The sequence below is a fragment of the Mauremys reevesii genome, linkage group 7, assembly GCF_016161935.1.
Source record: "Mauremys reevesii isolate NIE-2019 linkage group 7, ASM1616193v1, whole genome shotgun sequence".
NCBI lineage: Eukaryota > Metazoa > Chordata > Testudines > Geoemydidae > Mauremys > Mauremys reevesii.
The window spans coordinates 104484037-104504028 of record NC_052629.1 but is presented as its reverse complement, the minus strand read 5'-3'; the positions used below and the strand labels follow the sequence as shown (position 1 = coordinate 104504028).

The following is a 19992-nucleotide window of genomic DNA, read 5'->3' as shown; positions in this document are numbered from 1 at the left end:
AGGCACTTTCAGCAACGCAGCACTCTCCTGCATAAGGCTGGGACAGCGGCTCAGTGCTGGCTCACAGAGACAAGCACTATTCAATGCGTTACTAGCCACCGCTTCTCAAAGCACCCTGAGTTCTCCCTAGAGCTCTCCCATTCAAGCCCTGACTCAGCCCATCTCTGCTCAGCCTGGGACATGTGGTGTGATCAGAGCCCCAGGCAGGGGAGTGGCTGCTTCCAATCTTTGTTGTGTTCTCCTAAAAGTGGGGGAAATTAATCCTGTTCCCAGCCAGGGTTCAAAGGCCACACACAGGGGCAGCCTTGCCATCAGCTCTCAATTCCCCAAGGACCAGGAATTTGCCCTGAGCCAGCCAGCCAAAGCCAAGCTGGATCCTGACAAGGATGCGAAGAAGCCAGGGAAGTTGGGGGAAGAACAACTGGCCAGAACTGATATTGTGGCTCCATTTCCAGCCAGATTGGTTTTCTTGTGTGCTTGTTACTTTTGTGAGCAAACGGCTTGTTTATTCTCTGCTCCTTCCCTCTCCCTTTGTTATCCCTGTGCCAAGGCGTGAAAGGAGAGAGGTTGGGAGAAAGAGACACAAGGGATCCACTAATGACCATCTTCTTAATGTTTCAGAGAGATGTTTCGCAGCACAGGAATTAGTAATCTGCAGAGTAGGAACAGCCACAAACACCCATGCTGCCTTGCCTCCTGCTACACTGGCACAGGACAGGGCCCTCTAGCAGCAGAGAGATGGGGGAGCTCGGCATCCGTGTCCCATTCGCCCCTTGCTTGTTCTGCTGCAGCTACCAACAAGGAGACCAAGGGCAGCTGCAGTTTGAATGCTCATCTGCACGGCACACTTTGCTTAGGCTCCCTGAGGGGCCACTAAGCACCCCGGAGCCCACTAACGCTACCCAGCAGAGATTAGGGAGCTCCAGGGGAATAGCCCACCTGGATTCAGAATACTGCTAAAGATCTAGCTCTGCACACAGACCTGTACCCAGGCTGAAGTCCTTGATGCTCAGAACATCCCTCTGCACAGCTCATTTCATATATCAAACCGGCCACCCTGTGCCAATCCAGCAGGAGACCTGGCTACAGCATCATCAACCCCTTTGGCTGACTGGCACAACCACCCTCGCTACACACATACCACCAGCTCAGGGACAAGGTGACATTCCCTTCCTTACACTTCTGTCTCTCTCTCGTTCAGCACCTTGGCTAGGAAAAGCCCAAAGGAAACAGAAGAGCTGCTCCGAGGCACAGCTGGGTCCCCAAGACAGCTGTGCGGGCCAAGGGCAGCGAAGAGAGAGGGAACGGGGGAGCGAGAGACAGAGCAAGAGAGGGAGGCAGGCAGCTCCGTTCCCGGAGTCAGCAGTCGTATGACCCAGCAGGCAGCAGTGTAACGATTTCATCATTTTCCACCAGAATTGAATTAGTTTGAAGCCAAAATCAGATTTGTGAGCCCAGTGCTCTTGACAGCAAACCCTTTACTTTGTCAGGCAGCTGTTAGCTGTCTCCCTCCGAGCTCGGGAGAGGACAAAGGAGGGGCTGCCTGGGACAATTCCACAAGGATGCCGAAGCACTCCAGGTGGATGCGGTTAAGGCACGTGGCTCCCACAGGACAGGACAGCCCCGCATCCCTGTGGTGACTGACCTGCAAGAGGGCACCTGAGAAACAGCAAGGGCCAAAAAAGACTCCCCCTGTGTTACTCCTTCTGGGCACTAAGCCAAGGGGAGACCCTCACTCAGGCACTGCTCCTGCTGCACTCCCCAGTGCCCCAAGGGCCAATCAGAATGGACGTTCAGCGGGGACAGCTGTCCTATGGCTGGCTCCCCCTTGAAGGGGGAATGCAAGGGGCTCAGATGGCCACGCTCCACAGAGTGGGACTTAGGGGGCTGAGGGACTATTTAGAGGCTCCTTGTGAACTCCTTAATCCCCTGACATGCCAGCAATAAGTAGCTCACAGTGAAGCTTTCTGAGCACAGCACAATGGCTTTGAAAAGACAAATCCCACACAGACTCCAGCACAAGGGGTACACAAGGGCTGCTCTAGGAAAACTCAGGGCACAGGCTCTGCTGGCCAGAGCACGAAACAGCAGGGCAAGCTCCCCTCATGCAGCTTTACAGCCCCCCTGCTATCCACAAGCCCAGCTCTGTCAACCCCTCTCAGTGCTGGCCTGCAGCCCGCCGGGATATTCCAGGTTGGGCCATACCACCACTCTGCCAATGCCCCACTGTCCTAACCTGCAGGTGCCCCTGCTTATGCTGGAGCTGGGTTCCCTTGATCAGGGAAAGCCAACCAGGCCAGTTTGTGTTATTTGATCAAATACCCACCCTGGACTAGCTTGCAACCCAGTCATTTCATGGTGATCTAGCAAAGTCTGGAAGCCCAAAAGAGAGAGGCTAGCGCAGGGGTCGGCAACCTTTCAGAAATGGTGTGCCGAGTCTTCATTTATTCACTCTGATTTAAGGTTTCGCGTGCCAGTGATACATTTTAACGTTTTTAGACGGTCTCTTTCTATAAGTCTATAATATATAACTAAACTATTGTTCTATGTAAAGTAAATAAGGTTTTTAAGAAGCTTCATTTAAAATGAAATTAAAATGCAGAGCCCCCTGGACCAGTGGCCAGGACCCGGGCAGTGTGAGTGCCACTGAAAAATGAGCTCGCGTGCCGTCTTCGGCACCCATGCCATAGGTTGCCTAGCCCTGGGCTAGAGGATTAAACCATTGCACCACACTAGCACTGACAGGGGACTAAATTCAGCCTTGGTGTAAGCAGGTGTATAGCCCAGTGGCTGGGCCAGATCCTCAGCTGGGTTAAACTGGTGTAGCTAAATTGATTTCCCCCTGTTGAGGATCTGGCCTGCAGCCTTTAGCCCACGTTGCGAGAGGCTGCCCAGGCCAGGCCAGTTTAGAGATGCCTGGATATATTACACTCCCATCATCCCGAGTAGCTGAAATAGCCTCCCTGTGACCATTTATATTTTATAATATCATCTGGAAGAGAAGCCGGCAATAGTTCATAAACCAAGCAGGCTCAGCACCCCCTTGCCACAGACTTCATGCAGCAAAACAGGACAATAAGCTGGCAGCCACGTCCGTGTGTTAGCAATGGCCGGTGGGAAATGCCTCCCTTGGGACAGGCAAGAGACTTTCCCTAGACTGGGAAAAGCAGCCCAGGGATTACAGTCCTGGCATGCTCCCACATCCCCAGGGGCAATGGTTTGCTACTAACTGCCTTCGACATCAGACGCATTCCCAGTGCCTCACTCACACCTAGGACATGCTGCGGCCCACGCTCTGCCATTCCCCATCCATGTGCCCTGAATGAAAGTGGAGGAGTCACCCACTCCCAATGCTCCAGGCACCTCCCATGGCCTGGCAGTCGGGCTTGCGGGGGAATGAGAATCCTAGGTGTTTTTGTTGCACACGGACCTATCCTCGTTATGCTGCCTCATTGCATGCTGACCTGAGGACAGAGGCAGGCCAGCATGCCCAACTGGAGGAGCCACTGAACCACTCTGAAAGAAGCTCTGCCCCCTGACAAATTCTGGGAACTGTCCAGGCAAGAACTAGGCAGGGGTGAAAGTAACTTACAGGACTTACCGGTACTGCTGGAGTCCTGAGGGGGTGTGGCCTCAACCGGAAGAGGTGTGGCCTCAACTGGAAGAAGCAGTGCCTCTCAAGATTTAAAGGCCCTGGGGCACCGGCTGTGGCTGGGAGCCCCAGGGCCTTTAAATCAACCCGGGGCTCCCAGCTGCAGAGGTGGCTGGGAGCCCCCGGGGCTCAAGGGCAAATTAAAAAGCCCGGGGCTCCTGCCACCGCCGGAGCCGTGGGCGGGATTTAAAGGGCTCTGGGTTGACCGCAGCCACAGCAGCCCAGAGCCCTTTAAATCTGGCTCCAAGCAGGATTTAAAGGGCTCCGGGTTGACTGCAGCCGGCAGCCCAGAGCCCAGCAGCGGCAGCCCAGAGCCCTTTAAATCTGGTCCCAGCCCGGCCGCTGGAACCGCGGGCGGGATTTAAAGGGCTCTGGGCTGCCCACTGCGGCGGGGAGCCCAGAGCCCTTTAAGTCCCCGCCGCGGAAGCCGGTGAGGTCTGTTACGGCGTACTGGCTCTTGCCGGTACGCCGGACCGGACCGGCTTACTTTCACCTCTGGAACTAGGGAACTGTCACCATGGGATCTAGACAGGAGCTGACCTGCTCCCACTGTCAGCAGATCCTATGAGCACGCTCAGCAATGAATGAGCTGCCAAGAGCTAAAAAGAGAAGGAACAGGAAGATTTTCCAGGCCTCCATCAGCCAGTGGAACAGGTCTGACCAGGTAAGGAGCAGCCAGCATGGAAAGCCTTCCTTTAGGGACAGTCCTATACCATGGTGGGGGAGGATGAGAACAGAGCGCGAGGACAGGAGGACACAGAGAGGCTTGACAGAGGCTGAATGGGCCAAGCATGTGCCAGGTATTGGCAAGATCACAGAGACGAGAGGGCGTCACATGTCAGAGACAGATCATTTCTCTGGAGTCTGCCAAAGGCAGGGCTGCCCTGCAGCGGGGGCCCAGGGTCTGGCTGTGTGACCCAGCCCCTGGCACAGAGCCAGCAGCTCACAGGAATGATCATTTTCCAGCAGGAGCAGAGTGTGTTTGAATCCAGCTGCCCTGGGTCAGTTGTGAATGTGCTGACCGGAGTGACCAACTGTTCTAAAGGGAGCCTGAGGGCAGAAATTAAGGGGTCAGACACTCCCACACTCCCTTCCCACCAACTCATGCTACGGGGCATGCAACAGGTGCACTTAGAATGAACAAGGGCCAGGGAGCGGGCAGCAAGGAGCCTCTGCGCCGAACGCTGAATGAAGCTGTGCAGCCCACAAGGCTGCCGGACACCCTCTGACTCTGCCTTCGCCACCCCTCCCCACCCGTGTTCTCAGTCACACGCAGCTGCTTTGGAGGTTCTCTCTGACCATCCCAAAAGCCACAGATGCCATTTGCAAGGGGCTCTCATGCTGAGCCACAGCCATCTCCACTCTGAGCGCTGGCATCGACCAGCGGGAAAGGAGCCACCTGCGCCTGAAGAGGGCAGGCTGCACTCCCTTTAATCCACCGTCGCCACGGTTAGCTCTCTGAAGCATGTTATTAGTCTGATCTGCAGGGAGATTAGCTGCCCCCGCCCCCCACACCCTCCCCAGGAGGGAATCAAATCTGTCAATACTGCAAAAGACAAAGAGGGGAATAGTTATTGTTTGCACCTACCCAACTCCATCCCTGCCTTCCCAGCCCCCCATCACATGCTGCAGCGGAGTCAGCTGTTCCATGTACTGTATGCAGTCAGGAATTGCACTGCAGGGTATCAGCTCCCACCATCCCGCTGCTTGGGCCCTAGGGTGTCTGTTACACTCGCCACAAAACTGGAGAAGGTTCAGCATCGCTAGCAGGGCCCCAGGCTCTGGATGGTGCATCACTGTGAGCTCCGGTACAATTGTCCCAGCAGGAGGCCTGGACTGCCAGAGCCAGCATGGAACAAGGAGGAGAAAGAGGTACCCAGGCACTCGCCCACCTAAGGATCTGGTGGGTACCAAACCACTAACATCAAAAAGCTTCTGGGTGCTTTGGGCACTTTCTGGTGCTGTTTTTGCCCTCCCAGCCCTCTGCCCAGCATTACTCTAGCTAAAACTGGGGCAGAGCTGACGCCCACTGTATCACCACTGGGAGCAGCATTTACTACACAGGCCTGGATCCACTGGTAAATACCTGTTTAAACCAAAACCCAGTGACCATCCCGCACCAGAGCCATGACCTCGTGCTCCATACTTATAATGGGATACCACTAGATACCCTGCGTCAGCCTGCGCTCCCACCCCCGCCCCGCTGGCAATAGTTCTCACAACAGACAAGCAGCCCAGCCAGGTGACCGTGACGGGAGTGGATCCACAGGACCGGAAAGCAGCCCCCCTCAGAGCTAAGCAGGCACTTACCGAGTTGATGCAACCCAATTCCTTGTTCAATAGCCAGGGCAGTGACAGCTTTCCCTCCCCTCGGTAGCAAGACTGGATGCGCTCCTTGATTTTGTCTTTTATCTTTTTCAGAGTGAAGAGGCAGAGGACAGACTCCTTGGGTGGCTTGACCCTGTTCTTCTGGCCCTGGGAGAAAACAGTGAAGAGGATGTCTTCCTGCTCCGAGATGCCCAGCTGCTTGGCAAGCAGCTTGCCGGGCTTGCTGAGGTAGGCGTCCTGTATCAGGCGGTACTCGACGCCATCCCGCACGCAGCCGATGGGGAACTCCACGTAGGAGTAGAACTTGGGGTCGTCCACACAGAGGCGGACGATTTTGGAGGTGAAGAATTGCTCCCCTGTAGAGTCAGGCGAGGTGAGCTGGGTGTCCAGCTGCAAGGTCAGGTAGTAGACGAACTGCTCGCTGCTGAAGCTATAGATGTAGTAAATGTCAAACGTGGGAAACTTGGAGAGCGTGTCTGAGGGAATCTTGAGCTGGGAGGAGACAAACTCATCCTGGTAGACGAAGCCAAACATCTCCGCGTTCTCCTCGTTGGTCATCAGCTTGCGGCTAGAGAGGGTGGGGAAGTACTCGGACTTCCCATCGATCGGCGTCCCGATGAAGAGCTTGTTTTGTCCATTAAGCACCTCAATGATGACACCTGACATGGTGCCCGACTCATTGACACTGGAGAGGTAGTGCTCCTTGCGGTGGTGGGGTTCCCCCAGCTTGAAGAGGTCGTCCAAGCGTAGGAACTGGCAGATGCCCTGGGAGGCACTACCACAGGCGATCAGCCGGTTCCCTGAGTAGTCCACCAGCAGCAACTTGTTGACATTGTTGGTGGTGACCAGCCCATGGGGGCAGGACTGGACGCTGGGGGGCGGATAGCACTTCTCGTTATCATCCACCGGCCCCGTCACATGGGCACGCAACAGCGTCAGGTTGTTGGAGAGCTTGTAGATCCGGTTGACAGCGCCCACATAGACCTCCCCAGTTTTGTTGTGGACCACCAGGTGTGTCAAGCTCCAGTCTGTGACAGAGAAAGTCCTAAAGAGGGACTTGGGGGTGCCCTCTGCCAGTGGTAGCCAGGCGCTCCCCAAAAGCAGAAGGGTCCAGATATTAACGGACAAATGGTGCTTGAGCCGAAGGAGCCACATTGCAGCAGTGTCACATCCGACCAGGGCCGTGCACAAACCCAGGCACAAAATAAATAGAAGCCAACCCAAAATAGAGGGGTGCGGGGAGGGGAGGGGGTATTACAGGGCCACGGTCTCCTCTGCTTCTGCTAGACTTCACATTCAGGGCATCGTGGACACTGGCAGCCTGATCAGCCCTAGAGGGAAAGACAAGAACAGGGTTAGGCCAGCCCTTCTGCAGCTCAAGTTATAACATTAAGCCTTTGGGGCTCATTGCCCACCCCCTTGCCCCCTGCCAGCCACTCTCCATTTCTGGGGCTTTGGTTCTCACAGCCCTCTGGGGGCTTAGCGGTTTCCATTGCCATGTATAGGAGATGCAGCGCCCCTTCCATCCATCTCCTCCAGAACATTACTCCCCTCATTCAACAGCCACACACAATGGGGGGGGGGGCGGCACGTGCAGGATCACAGAAAGCCACATTCGCCCACCTTCCACCTCGTCCCCCACCCCAGCAGCACAGAGACCATAGCTTCCTGTCAGAAGGGAGACGTGCCGAGAGCTGATTAGCACAACGCAGCCTAAAACCACCCCAGTGAGCCTCCGGGCATTCACGGCCACTTGGCTTCCCCACCCTGACACTTGCTGGCCCATATCACAGCCACCATCTCTCCCACCATGCCGGGGCAGAATGCAGCTCCCTACAGAGCCTGTCAATGCTCTGACACTCCCTAGCAGGCATGGGAAGGTTGCTCTTGGGTGCTGTCAAGCACTCACTTCCCAGGGTGGATGAGCACTCAGCCTCAGCATCACTAGTCCAGAGAATCAGCCTGGCTCTCCAATAGGACCTGAAGCCACAGGCCAGCCCGCAGCAGAGGGTAAATGCTCCCATCATTTCAGCTGCCAGAGTGAGCGCGCAGCATCTCGACACACACGTGGCAGGCAGCACGCTCACGGTTCACTCTCGAATGGCTCACAGACACAAGTGCCTCCATGGGGCATAGCCAACACGTGCCCTTCATGCCGGCCACATGCACAGCCAGTCACAGTGCACAGGAGCACTCATTGGGGCCTAACACCTCCCACCGTGACACAAAGCTACACGCGCCTCGGCCCTGGCAACTCCGCCCCAATTCACTGAGGGTTTTAAAATCTGGTCCTTGTGGCAGTTTGTTCACCGCCCAGGAGCCGGGGGGAACCACACATGGTTCCTCTGAACACCCAGCTGCTCACTTCTTATCTAAACTAGCTGCATGACTGGGGGACGGGATGGCTCAGGCACAGGCCCCAGTCAGTAGAGTCCTCTCAAAGCCCCCAGTTCAAATCCAGCCTAGTCAGTGCTGACAAGGCTGCTACCACCTGAAGAAGTCCCCCATGAAACAAGCTGGCGAGTCTGCCTGAGCTCTAGGAGACAGGTGTGCCTCACAAAACCCACCCGCCTAACCAACACCAACCCGGCTCCCTTCCTAGCAACCTCAGCAGAGAAGCCAAGGACTAAAATGGGCCATGGGCCTACACCCAGAGAGCAAGATGAAGGTTCGGTGGCAAGGGGAGTTCCCGAGGGAGACCTGCCCTTGCTGGAGTTATACAGAGGATTTCCATTGCCCAAGATGGCAATCCAGCAGTCCCTTTCCCAGACAGGAAAACAACACGCCAGTGGCCTCGCACCCAGCCCCACGCTGTGGGAGCTGTACAGTTCACACCCACCACGCTGCAAACGCAGTCCCCTCCTGAACAGAGAGGCTGGAAAACACCACAACGCGAGCGCCTCTGAGCCCTTCTTCCCCGGCCTGTGCATGCAGCACAAGGCAGCCTACAAAGCTTTCATTGCATTTCACCAGTTACCTAATTGGACTTTAATGTGCTGAATGGCTGGTCATTAAAGAGATGTTACTTTTATAAAGACAGAGAGAGAAAGACTTTCACAAATGAAGGGAGAAATAAATGGTGCCAAATGTACTGAGAGGAGAACGCCCTGGCTGGAGTTAGAGCAGGGGGATTGGGAGTAAGGGCTCTGGGGGCCTTCGCCACTGACTTACTACATGGCCTTCGGGGAGGCACTTCCCCTCTCTGTGTTCCAGTTTCTCGGTCGTCTATAGAACTGGGGTAAAGATACTGACCCACTGCCTGGGGAGGATTAACATTTATAAAGTACCTTGAGATCCTTCGATGAAAGGAGCTGTAGGTGCAAAGTATGATCAGCCCCTGGGATTTGTTTGCCCCAACCAAATATCCCAGGGATGTCCAGCTGCCCAGCCCGGTGTCAAATCTTCTGTTCCTCCAGACCCCCCCAGATAAGAAGTTTGAAAGGCTGTAACAGGACAAGAAGAGACACCCCTCATCTGAGATCCCTGGCTCAGAGATAACCCTGGCACAGCCGGTGGGGATGCCTAGGATTTCCAGCAGGGAGTGGCATAGGCAGGAAATATGGCCCCAGGCAGGAGGATTGTCAGACTGCTATGTTCCACCACAGCACCACACATCCAGCAAGAACAGGGATTCACCTTGCTCTAGACCATCAGGTCGCAGCCAGCAGGGGAGTGGGGAGACAGACTCTAATGAGACAGCAGTCCAACCTTGCAAGGTGAAACCAGCAATTACCAGGACAGAGGCAGGAAACCAGCAGCAGCAAAGACTCCCACCCCCCGGAGTCATTTCATTCTCAGTTGAGGGCACAACTTCCCTCCCAACTCCCACCAGTCATCCAGGGGCATGATCCTGCCATCTCCCACTCCCTGGCTCCCATCTTCTGGGGAGTCAGGTTTTCTCAGCCACTTGCTAGCAGATTTCCTTGAGACACCAGCCTGGTTCTCACACCACTCAGCAGATTCCCATGATGCCTCCTTCAAGGTGCCAAGGGAACCAGAGCAAAGGATTCTGGGGCCCCCGGGGATGGGGTCACTGTACAAAAGGACTAGAGAGTCCCTCATTCTACCTGCACAGCTAACATGTGACAGTGCCCATTCCCCCTCCTGGGGAGCTCCATTTGCCACTCGCAGAAGCCCACTCCAACCAGCCTAATGATATCAACAGCCTCTCTCCTTGCCCTCCACCCAGCCCTCAGACCTCCTCCAACCCATCTCTCTGTGCACTCAGAGTGGGGCTGGGCTGCAGTGCACTGCCCCTTTGGACAGGGCACATGGCCAGTGTCACCGAGGAGAAACCAAACGCACCAGGACTTCAGCTCCAGGTCCCCAGCCAAGCCAATCATCCACCTCTGCTCCCTGACAGGCTCCGACGTGGAGTTCCAGAGCCAGCTCCCTCCCCTTCTTCAGGCCTGCTGCTGGGCCGTACGCTTCCACGACAGCTCCCTCCACTGCAAGGTCAGGACCAGGTGCCTGAAAGCACCAGCCAGTGGAGCACTGGTGCCCTTGATTTCCCACCAGTTTTGAGGGAAGTTCTGCACGGCGAAGGGGTTACTGCGACCTTGACTTCACTGGTGCCAGTGGTAGCCCCACCCCGAGACCTACCTCAGCATCCCTTGACAACAATTCAGCATTTGCAAGGCAGAGAGCAGGGCTGGCAGAGCTCCAGGTGAGGGGGTGGGGAGGTTTCAGAGCAAGCACTGCCCGCACGTTCAGTCTCTGCAGAGGCCTTTTCAGCCTCTCTTCTCGCCAGCAGCATGGAGTCACACTCACCCCCGCTTTCCCCTCCCCTCAGAGCCCACAGTGAAAGCACCACCAGGACAAGGTAGGGTAACGCAGCACTGATGGAACCACATTAGGGCCACTGACAGATTGCCCTTAGCAGCACCGTCACAGCAGCAGCCCTGCCAGCTCCTTTCTGGCGCACCGGGTAACTCAAGCAAGGCCTTGGCTCCTGCTCCGGATGGTAAGTGCAATTCTAAGCAGCCCACGGGGCTCTCTCCAGCTGAGCGAGTGCCAGGTTCAAGTTGCCCTTGCTGTCTGTTTCACAGGCAGCATTTGAGGTCCTAATCCCTCCTCCCTCCATCCCCAGGGCTCTGTAAGGTACTAGCCAAGAGGGATGTTTGTGCGGCTGCATATACACATTGTGCAGACTAACATGCCTGCGTAGGAGCAGCAGGGAGAGATCGATGCACGTGTTTAACTGCGAAGCTTCTTGGGTGCTGAGTTAACTGATTCCAAGAGCCACCAGCCCCGGTAATAGTACTGATTATAACAATCTCACATTTATCTGATCACCATAAACGAACCCAAAGCACTTAGCAAAAGGTATATTCACAAATCACTTTCCCCACCTCTGAAATGTAACCGCTTCTGGGGTGGAGCACAATAGTCAGACAACAAGGGTAGGGAAACTCTGGCCCAAGCTCTCATAGCTAAAACATCAACTCGTAGGCCACATCTACACTACAGGTGCTATAGCAGCACTGTATAACCCTACTGTACACTACACAACCCTATAGTGTAGAGAGAGACTACAGCGATGGAAGGGGCTTTTCTGTCACTGGAGGGACTCCACCTCCCCAAGCCGGTAGCTCGGTCAACAGAAGCATTCTTCCATCGACCTAGCTGCATCTACACTGTCTACAGTTACATCACTCAGGAGGGTGGATTTTTCACTCCCAGAGCGCCGTAGCTAGGTCAGCCTAAGTTTAAGTGTACAGCCGGCCTTACCGAGAAATGCCCGGCAACCTTGAACCCCCACCCCCAAGGCAGACACAGCATGTTGATTTTTAAGGACTTGTCTGAAAGATCTGCACATTGAATTGCATAGGACGCCATATAAGGGTAAAAGGCTACATTGACCCTGCTGGGGCCTGAACTGTGCCTCCGGGCCACATGACAAACCTGGAGATCAGGGGCAGGGGGACCTCCTGGAGTGGGTGCCTTCAAAGGAAGGCTTCCGACCCCCTAGAAACAGGCACCCCTCTCAGCAACAGCCAGCCCAGACAACTCTGGGGCAGTGCTCTCCACTGACACCCCCACACACTGAGGGCAGTGTCATGTAGCAAGGTGAGAACTAGGCTATGGCTACACGACGAGGCTTTTAGCGACATGGTTGTGCAGCCACGCGCAGTGTAGCTGCTGTTTGTCGGCCAGCAAAGCGCTGTTCGGTAAAACTTTTGTCAATTGGGGGGGGGGGCGGTGACAAAAGTTTTGCCGACAAAGTGCCAGTGTAGACAAACCCCTATTTACGTCATGTATTGTTTCATCTCAAAGTATATGAGCCCTTTACAAATATTAATTAATGTCTCGCCCCTTCTGAGAGGCCAGGGAATATCATCACCACCAGTGCTTAATTTGTGCCGGGGCTCAGCCCCGGCACCTCTGGGCCGGGCCGTTCATAGCCCCAGCACCTCTGGGCTTGCCGTGTCAGTTATGAAAGTAAAAAAAATTGCTTGAACCCTGGCACGGCTTTCATTACAAATTAAGCACTGGTCATCAAATTCCTGATGGAGAAACTGAGGCCCAGAGAGGGGAAGTGACTTGCTCAAAGGCTGCATAGTGAATCAGTGGCCCAGGGAGGAACAGAAACCTGGTCTCCTGACTCTCAGTCCAGTGCCTTATCCACAAGGCCATCCTTCCTCTACCAGTGGCTCCCGCCAGGTGGCAAGGCCTATCAGTAGCTCTTCAGTAAAGGGGAAGCATGATACACATTCCTTCCATAATGCCAATTCCCCCGCCACACACACAGCATGCCCCACAGTGCTAGCCCAGATCACCTTCCCAAGCCAGACTGCTGCTCTGCCTGGTTCTGAAGACACCACCAGGTGTTTTCAGCATGTTATTCCTGTCTCACACAGAGGAACGAGAGTCTAAGTCTTCACCCTTCTTCTCCCCTGAGGAAATGGTCCCTCAACTCCCCATTCCCTAGCTGTCGACACACAGGATCCCACTACTCTAATGGGACTTTACAAAGAGGAACAAGTCCCACGCAGTGCCTGCCTTCCTCTTATTTCAATCAAGACCGTTCTTCTATCACTGTGACTGAACTAAGTGGCTGATCTCATCCCTGTGAGCAGCAAGGCGCAGTTCGCAGAGCACACAGGAGAGCTCACAATTCAATTGCAAAGTTTGAATAACACACATTCTGTTAGTAATAATAACACTGTAACAAATCCATGGCCACCCAGGATGTCAAACAGGTTGCCATACTTCACATTCTCGCTGCTCAGAGCTTCCCACTTGGCAACATCAGGGAGAAAAGGAAGATCTTCCTCCCAAAAGTCCAGGACCCTTCCACTTGAGGTACAGGAGATGGGCAAATGTGTTAGCAATAAGGGTTCTGTGGACAACTGAGCAGTTCTGATGCCATCCAGAGGGGGCAGCGATGCACATGAACACTACCCAAGTTATTGTATTATTTACATTGTCAGAGTTATGCAAGGACAGATATGTAAATACCTAGGTCTCTGTCTCAAGGAGATTACAATGTAAATTAGACTGACCAAACCATGACAACAGACTATGAGGAGAGGAGGGAATGAGGACAGATACCACAACATGCACTGGGAAGACTAGGATTCCCTGTAATTCGTACACAAAACATTGCTCTAGATTCTTTAGAGGGAGCAGAACACTAAGTTGTTTTCTTTGGTGTACTTCCGGTTAGTCACATATTTTAGGAATCAGGCACCAGAGCTGGAAGAAGCCATGCTGGTGTGGAGATCAGTACTGGAAGACACTGAAAGAAAGGTCTCTTGAGTCACTCAAAGGGGGTATCTGGACATAGAAAAGGGAGTGGACAATAGAGAGAGGAGCAGGACACAGCATATATGAGCTGAGCAGGAGGCAGGGCAGAGATGTGTAGAGTTTTTTGTTTTTGTTTTTTTAAAACAGCTCCACAGAGCTTTTTGCTAGTAACTCCACTTTTTTCCATCATGGATCCTCCTTAGGCAGTTGCTTCTCTCTCGTTCAGAACTTTGGCTCTGTTATTAAAGGGCAGCTTCCTACAGCTGGTGATTGCATTATCGAATAATACCTGCCTAAAGCAATCAACAGTGACTAAAAGAATAGAGGAAGTTTTATTATTTTTTTTTTAAATACGAAATGATTTGGGTTCCTAAGGTCTGGATCAAATTAAACAGAGGATCAGACTAAGTAGTGACTGAATGAAGTGGAAGGCTCTATTTTAAAGCACAGAGACAGCTGGCCAATCCAATTTTCTTTTTACCACTTAGACACGTGCTAGAACAGGTTGGGGAATCATAGAAGGGAGAGGGGGGTCTCCTTCACATTAGTTTTCTCTCTGGTGGCCCATTTTGAGAAAGGCAATGACTTGAATGTTGCCATGGGCTCTGTGACAGGGTGTGCATATCACGCACTGGACAAGAGAGGGTTAACCCCACACTATGGGCGTCAGAAGTCCTGCCCCTCAGACCGTGCTGGGCATGCTCCAACTGCTGCCTCAGTATAAAAGGGAGCAGCCCAGCTCATTCTAGGCTGACCAACGGAGGAGAAGGATCTTTGGCGGAGGCTCCAGCTGAAGAGCCAACCCAGCTCTTGCCTGCGGGAGCCAGAGATCCTGAGAGTCGGACTGGAAGTCTGTGGCCAATGGAGCCCCAGGGAATCACCCACGCTGAGGAGCCCGGAGACCCCGATGCCCCATTAACTGCAGCTTCTGGAAGCACGGTGGGAAGTAACCCAGGGAGGGTGAGCGAGTGGTATCTCCCACCCAAGTGAGGTTAGCGTGTTTCGGTGCAATTCCCCACTGATCCAGTGGCAGAGTCAGGGCCCCCGGTCAAGGCCCGGTGGAGTTGAGTGGGCCCAGACCCCCCCCTACCCAGGTTGCCGCCCTCCCCGGTACTGTCCATTAGGCTGCACTGCCCTGAACACAAGAGCCACTGTAATCGACTCTGGCCATTGGGCAGCACTGCCCTGACCCCAAGGGCCGCCATATTGACTCCAGCCTCTAGACCATGCCTCTTTCAGCCTAAAGACTGTCAGGAAGACTGTAACCAGGGTGGTATCACAACCCTGCCATGCCCCAAAGGAGGATGGGGTGTGCAGACCACGTGACAGGCCCTCTTCTCAAAATAGCCACAGCCTGCTTCTCAATGCTAAATTCCCCTACCAAAAGCATCCTATCATTACTACCACCAGTGGGAGTGCTAGTGCAGAAAGATGCCAGCATTTTAACCACTCCATCACCTGGACCTTGCAGGGCTGAGCTCAAAGTGTCTCACCAAAGAGCCTACAGAGGAAGTCTGTGACAAAGTTAGGAGCAGAACCCAGGACTTCTGACCCCCAGTCCTGCACCTTAACAGTGCCGTCCTTCCACCCTAACACAGCAATGATGGCTAGTGTTAAATGCCCCAGGCGGCCACTACTCTAACCTCTAGGAACCTATCCCCTGGGTTCTGACTGGAAACTCCATTCCCACTGGAGACCTAGCAATTCGTTTGTCTACAGAAAGCTGATCCTGTTCCGCAAATATGGCCACCATGGATACGGGACTTCGGAAACCTCCAGGCAGATGCCTTGGAGCCAAGCCCAGGCCTGAAATGGACTGCATTAAAAAACTACACCCCAAGCCCAGGCCGCAGGTTAATGCCAACTCAGAGAGCAACGCAAATAGGCCTAAAAATACATTCCATTATTCTGCCTGGACAGAAAAGTAAACAGGGAAGAACTTCCTGCAACAGAGAACAACCCTGCAGGATGACTCAAACAACAGCAATGCAACAGGAACGTGGAGGAGGGAACATACAGAGGGGCTGCCAGGGAATAGTTTGTGTTTATTAGAGAGAGAGAGAGAGAGAGAGAGAGAGACTGAGACTCCCCCATACAAGCGCAGCAGGAAAACCTGCCATCAGAAGCAAAGCTGACACAGCAGCCACAACTGCCAGACTCAGTCAAACCCCTTTTATCCCACACTGGAAAGGAAATTTGCTAACTGTTTCACCTTTAAACTGGCCATGAAGCCCTGATTGTTTTAGACCCTGGTCACAGCTGCTCCATGAACTAGGTTAGAATGGACTGTCTGCCCGCCTGGCTGCAGCCAACAGACACACACTTCAAAAGACCCTTTCATCAAAAGACCATTGACTTGCCCCATAAATGCCTGTCCCCCGCTTGCTTTCTAATAAAGATATGGAGACAGGCCATTCACTCCTCCAGCCTGCTGCACTTCTCCTCCCACTGCATCCTGCAGATATGTCAGAATCCTGTGTTTGTGACTTCAGAGATGCATCCATAAAAATAATGTAGGGTGGCACAAAGGGGTAGAACCAAGAGTGCTGGGATGGAATCAGGATTAAAGAGGTGAGGAGGAATTTAGGCTGAATACCAAGGAAAACTCCCTAATCTAGGTCTTGGATACTATAGTGCCTCAAAAGGGCATAAATTGATAGAAAAGTGGGCAAGATCCAGCCCAACATAGAACAGACTCCCCTAAGAGTTGATGGAAGCCCCACTGCTTGGAACATGTAAAGTGCAGTTATGATCAGCAAGGTGCAACGGCTCTGCGTCCCATGTGCATTCAGTGCCATTAGAGCTCACTTCGCTGCTTTTAGCCTTGCAGAGCCGGTACAGCTACAGTTGCACAAACTGGATTCTATTTTGGCTCGTGCATCATTAACAGAATCAGTCATTATCTGTGTTCTCATTGCAGCAAGTTCATTTGTGGTGATGATACACAAATCAGCAGGAGCCCGGGTTGACTCCTGGAGTCCCAGGCATGTTTACAGAGCTGGCACTTAGAAAAACCATCCCTCTACTCAAACAGAGGGAAACTGATCTGGAGTCAGCCAGATAAGGAACAAAGAGTCCCACAACCACCACAACAGCTTTAGCGTCACATTTCAAGGATGAGCAGCACTTTGAAAACTAGGCTTGGTAAGAAAATTGATGAATAAGGAACTATCCTGAACTGGCCCCCCAAAGAATGGGAGAAATGGGACTTAATGGGTCTTTATCTTTAAACACTGGGATTCACTTGCTGTGGTCAGCAACCAGCACCTTAGTCGACACACCCACCCCTCTGATGATTAGCAAAGGTAGAAGGGGGAAATTATACGAAGGAACCACCGCAAGTGCAGTGGACAAGCCAGTAGATTGCAGGAGACATTAGGTATATTTTTAGGTTTGCCTTCATGGGAAGAATCTTAAAGCCTTGCAGCAATAACGAAAGAAAAGGCTTGTAGTTCTACCAGTAGAAGCTTGTACTGTATATGCAACTCTCTGCACCTCAACTAAGCTTAACTCTTTCCTCGTCCCCCGCACTAATTAAAAACATATTCTCAAAGATTTCTCCACTGTTCCCCAGCTAGTGGAATCATTGTTACAAATTTCATATCATGCACACACACACAGAGTCTGGTCCAAAGTCTATTGAGAATGACTTCAATGAGCTCTGAATCAGACTCATTCAGATCTCAGTTACCTTTGGATTTATGCTGACGTATCTCCTCTGTCTTCATAGGAATTAACACCACCCCTCTGCTTTCTCCTGGTGCAGCCTAGATCAGAGCCTCGCTTCACCCCACACAACGTGGTGTAGGGTGGAGAGTTGTCTAGTGATTAGAATGCAGACTGGTAGGCAGCAATCCCGGAGTCTATTGCTGGCTGTGCCACTGACTCACTGAGCAACCTTGAATCACTTAACCTCCTCCTGTGCCTGGGTTGCTCCAAACGGAGAAACAGGAAGGAGCTGAGGTGTACCTCTCAGGGGCTCTGCAAAGTAATTACACTTCCTCAGATAAAAGGGGCACTATCAGTGCAGTCATATTGCAACCATAAAACAAACAAACATGGGATTTATCGGAGGTATGTTTTTCCCTTCCTTGGCAATTCGGCATGCAAAGCCGCACAACGTTTTGTCCAGAGTGAACGAGTTCCTAGCCACCCAGCCCCCGTATATTTTGAAAACTAAAAATTTTTACACTCCCTGCAGAAAGCCACTTCTGAGCTGGCCCTGATCCCTTCCGAGATGGAAGCACAGCATTTTTCAAATCCCCAGCACGGTGGGCTGGGGCAGAGAGACGCACAAAGACCCCACCCAGTCCTGCCATTAGCATTTGGTCCACACAAGAAAAGAGTAACCCAGCCATCAGCAGAATACGTTTGTTCAAATGTTCCCAGCGCCGTTAGCATCTTGATCGATTCTGGGAGAATTATAAAAATGCAAAGCTCCAGCTGCTCTGTCCATCTTTCCACAAGCACACCCAGGGATCTGTGCCCCCACACACTTCCAATGGCATCTCTCTTTCTGTCCCATAAAGCAGATCTCTCTTTCCATTCATAGCAGCCCCCTTAATGGGGAGAATTGACAGGAAGCAGCACCCAGCTTTTTCCTTTACCACCTGCTGGCAAGGAGGCATTGCAAAGGTCTGGACTGGTCTAGGAGTGGGGCAGGGACCAATGCACTGCCTCCCAGCCCAAATGCAGCATATGTCCTGTGGTCTCCCTCCTGTTTAATTAAGGGGTGCAGCCTGCATAATCTATGGGCCCTGGCATACAGTGCTTCATCTTGACCAGAGGCTGCTCAGAGCTATGTGGGGCATTGCATGCTGGGAGCTGGAGCTGCTCCAGCACACCAAAGATGAGGCCTCAGCAATCTGCTCAATTTTATGCAGATCAGGCACCGCCCTCAGGCTCCTGGTTAGTTAATGCAGCCCCTCAGCTGGGAGAAGTTAGAGCAGCCAGGTAATTAACAACAGACTGCTTGGCTGGCAGGGAAAGCCAGCCTGGAAGAGACAGGGCTAAAAATGAACAAAAATGGACATGCAGCAAAATTTGAATCTAGGATATTTTCCACTTCAGAATCAGAGATGAAATGAGCTGTTAGATTAGTGCGTCCATTTGGGGAAGGTTGGGGTGGGAGAGGAGATAGTGCCCTAGCCTGAGCAGGGTGGATATGAGGAAAGTCTCACTTGATCTTAATCAGAAAGCAACAGCAGGTGTAGAACAGAACACACGCGCTAGTATGTACCAGCAGTGAAGTCAACATCCCCGCTGGGTGGCTCTATAGCAAACTCTTTAAACATGTGGCTATGGAAAGCCTCGCTGTATCTTCCAGCCATAACCACCACCTCAGATCAGTGGGCTAGAGTTCAGGAAGGCTGGCCTTGTGCTTCCCAATGGGCAGAGTCCACATTTGGAAGGGAGCAGTTTCCACCAGAGCTGATCTTCCTCTCCCCACACATTTCACAGCTGTAGGAGCTTCCCAGCGAGACTTACCCCGCACCCACATGGCAAGCAGAGCCCTCGCCCACACGCACCACCTCCAGATCCAGCCTCCACTGCTTGCCCCTAGTATTCTCCATCCTATTCATCAGGCCTCTTGGCCAGCATTCCCACAGCATGGGCAGAGGGGGAGGGGCAGCCTAACCAGGACCAAAGCCAGAAACTCCCCTGTTCAATGGAGAGTGGATCCAATAAGGTCAGGCGAGGAGACACAAATGCCGAGGTCTCCCCGGGGGTGAGGGGCCAAGCTTTGCAAACTGAGATGGTGAAGCAGCATAGACTTTGCTTGCACACACGCGCACAACTTGTCAGCTGGGAACTTTTATTCACTGGGCCTTACATGCATGAGCTCTGAGCCAGGAATCAGCGCCTGCCCGGAGCCTCTCCAGAAAGACACTCCAAGCCCACCTGGCAGGGGGTGCTCACATCCCAGCCTGCTGAATGCCAGCGGCTCAGGGTAGAGAGAGAGAGCAAGGGGAGTTAAGCTAGCTCCAGCTGTACTTCAGCCTAAGGCAGAAAGGATTAACACACCAGGCAGAGGCAGCCGTGCCAGGCCCCCTACTCTCTACTTATCCACATCTCTTGTAGAGATAAGCAGGCCCTAATCAGCCCCCATCACGCCAGCCACTGAGAAGGGTGGGACGTTCCATTGAAACAGTCCCGGCCATCTCTGTCCCCGCAGGCTGTAAGCTCCTTGGGGCATATGCTGTGTCGGCGTCACATCCATGGCAGAGCTACAGACATCGCCAGCGCTGCACTGACGGCCCTGG

General features: G+C 53.2%; 1 protein-coding gene across 4 annotated transcripts in view; it reads right to left on the bottom strand.

The window, feature by feature from the left end:
* PLXNA1 (plexin A1) overlaps positions 1–19992 on the bottom strand; it is a 267745-nt gene that overhangs the window by 231289 nt on the left and 16464 nt on the right. For 3 of the 4 annotated variants that reach the window (XM_039547182.1, XM_039547183.1, XM_039547184.1), the window contains exon 2: positions 5963–7311. In XM_039547182.1, the coding sequence (XP_039403116.1) occupies positions 5963–7135 (1173 nt within the window). In that variant the 5' untranslated portion in view covers positions 7136–7311. Of the gene's footprint in view, positions 1–5962; positions 7312–19992 lie in introns of those variants that run through there. The other variant, XM_039547185.1, reaches the window with a different exon arrangement.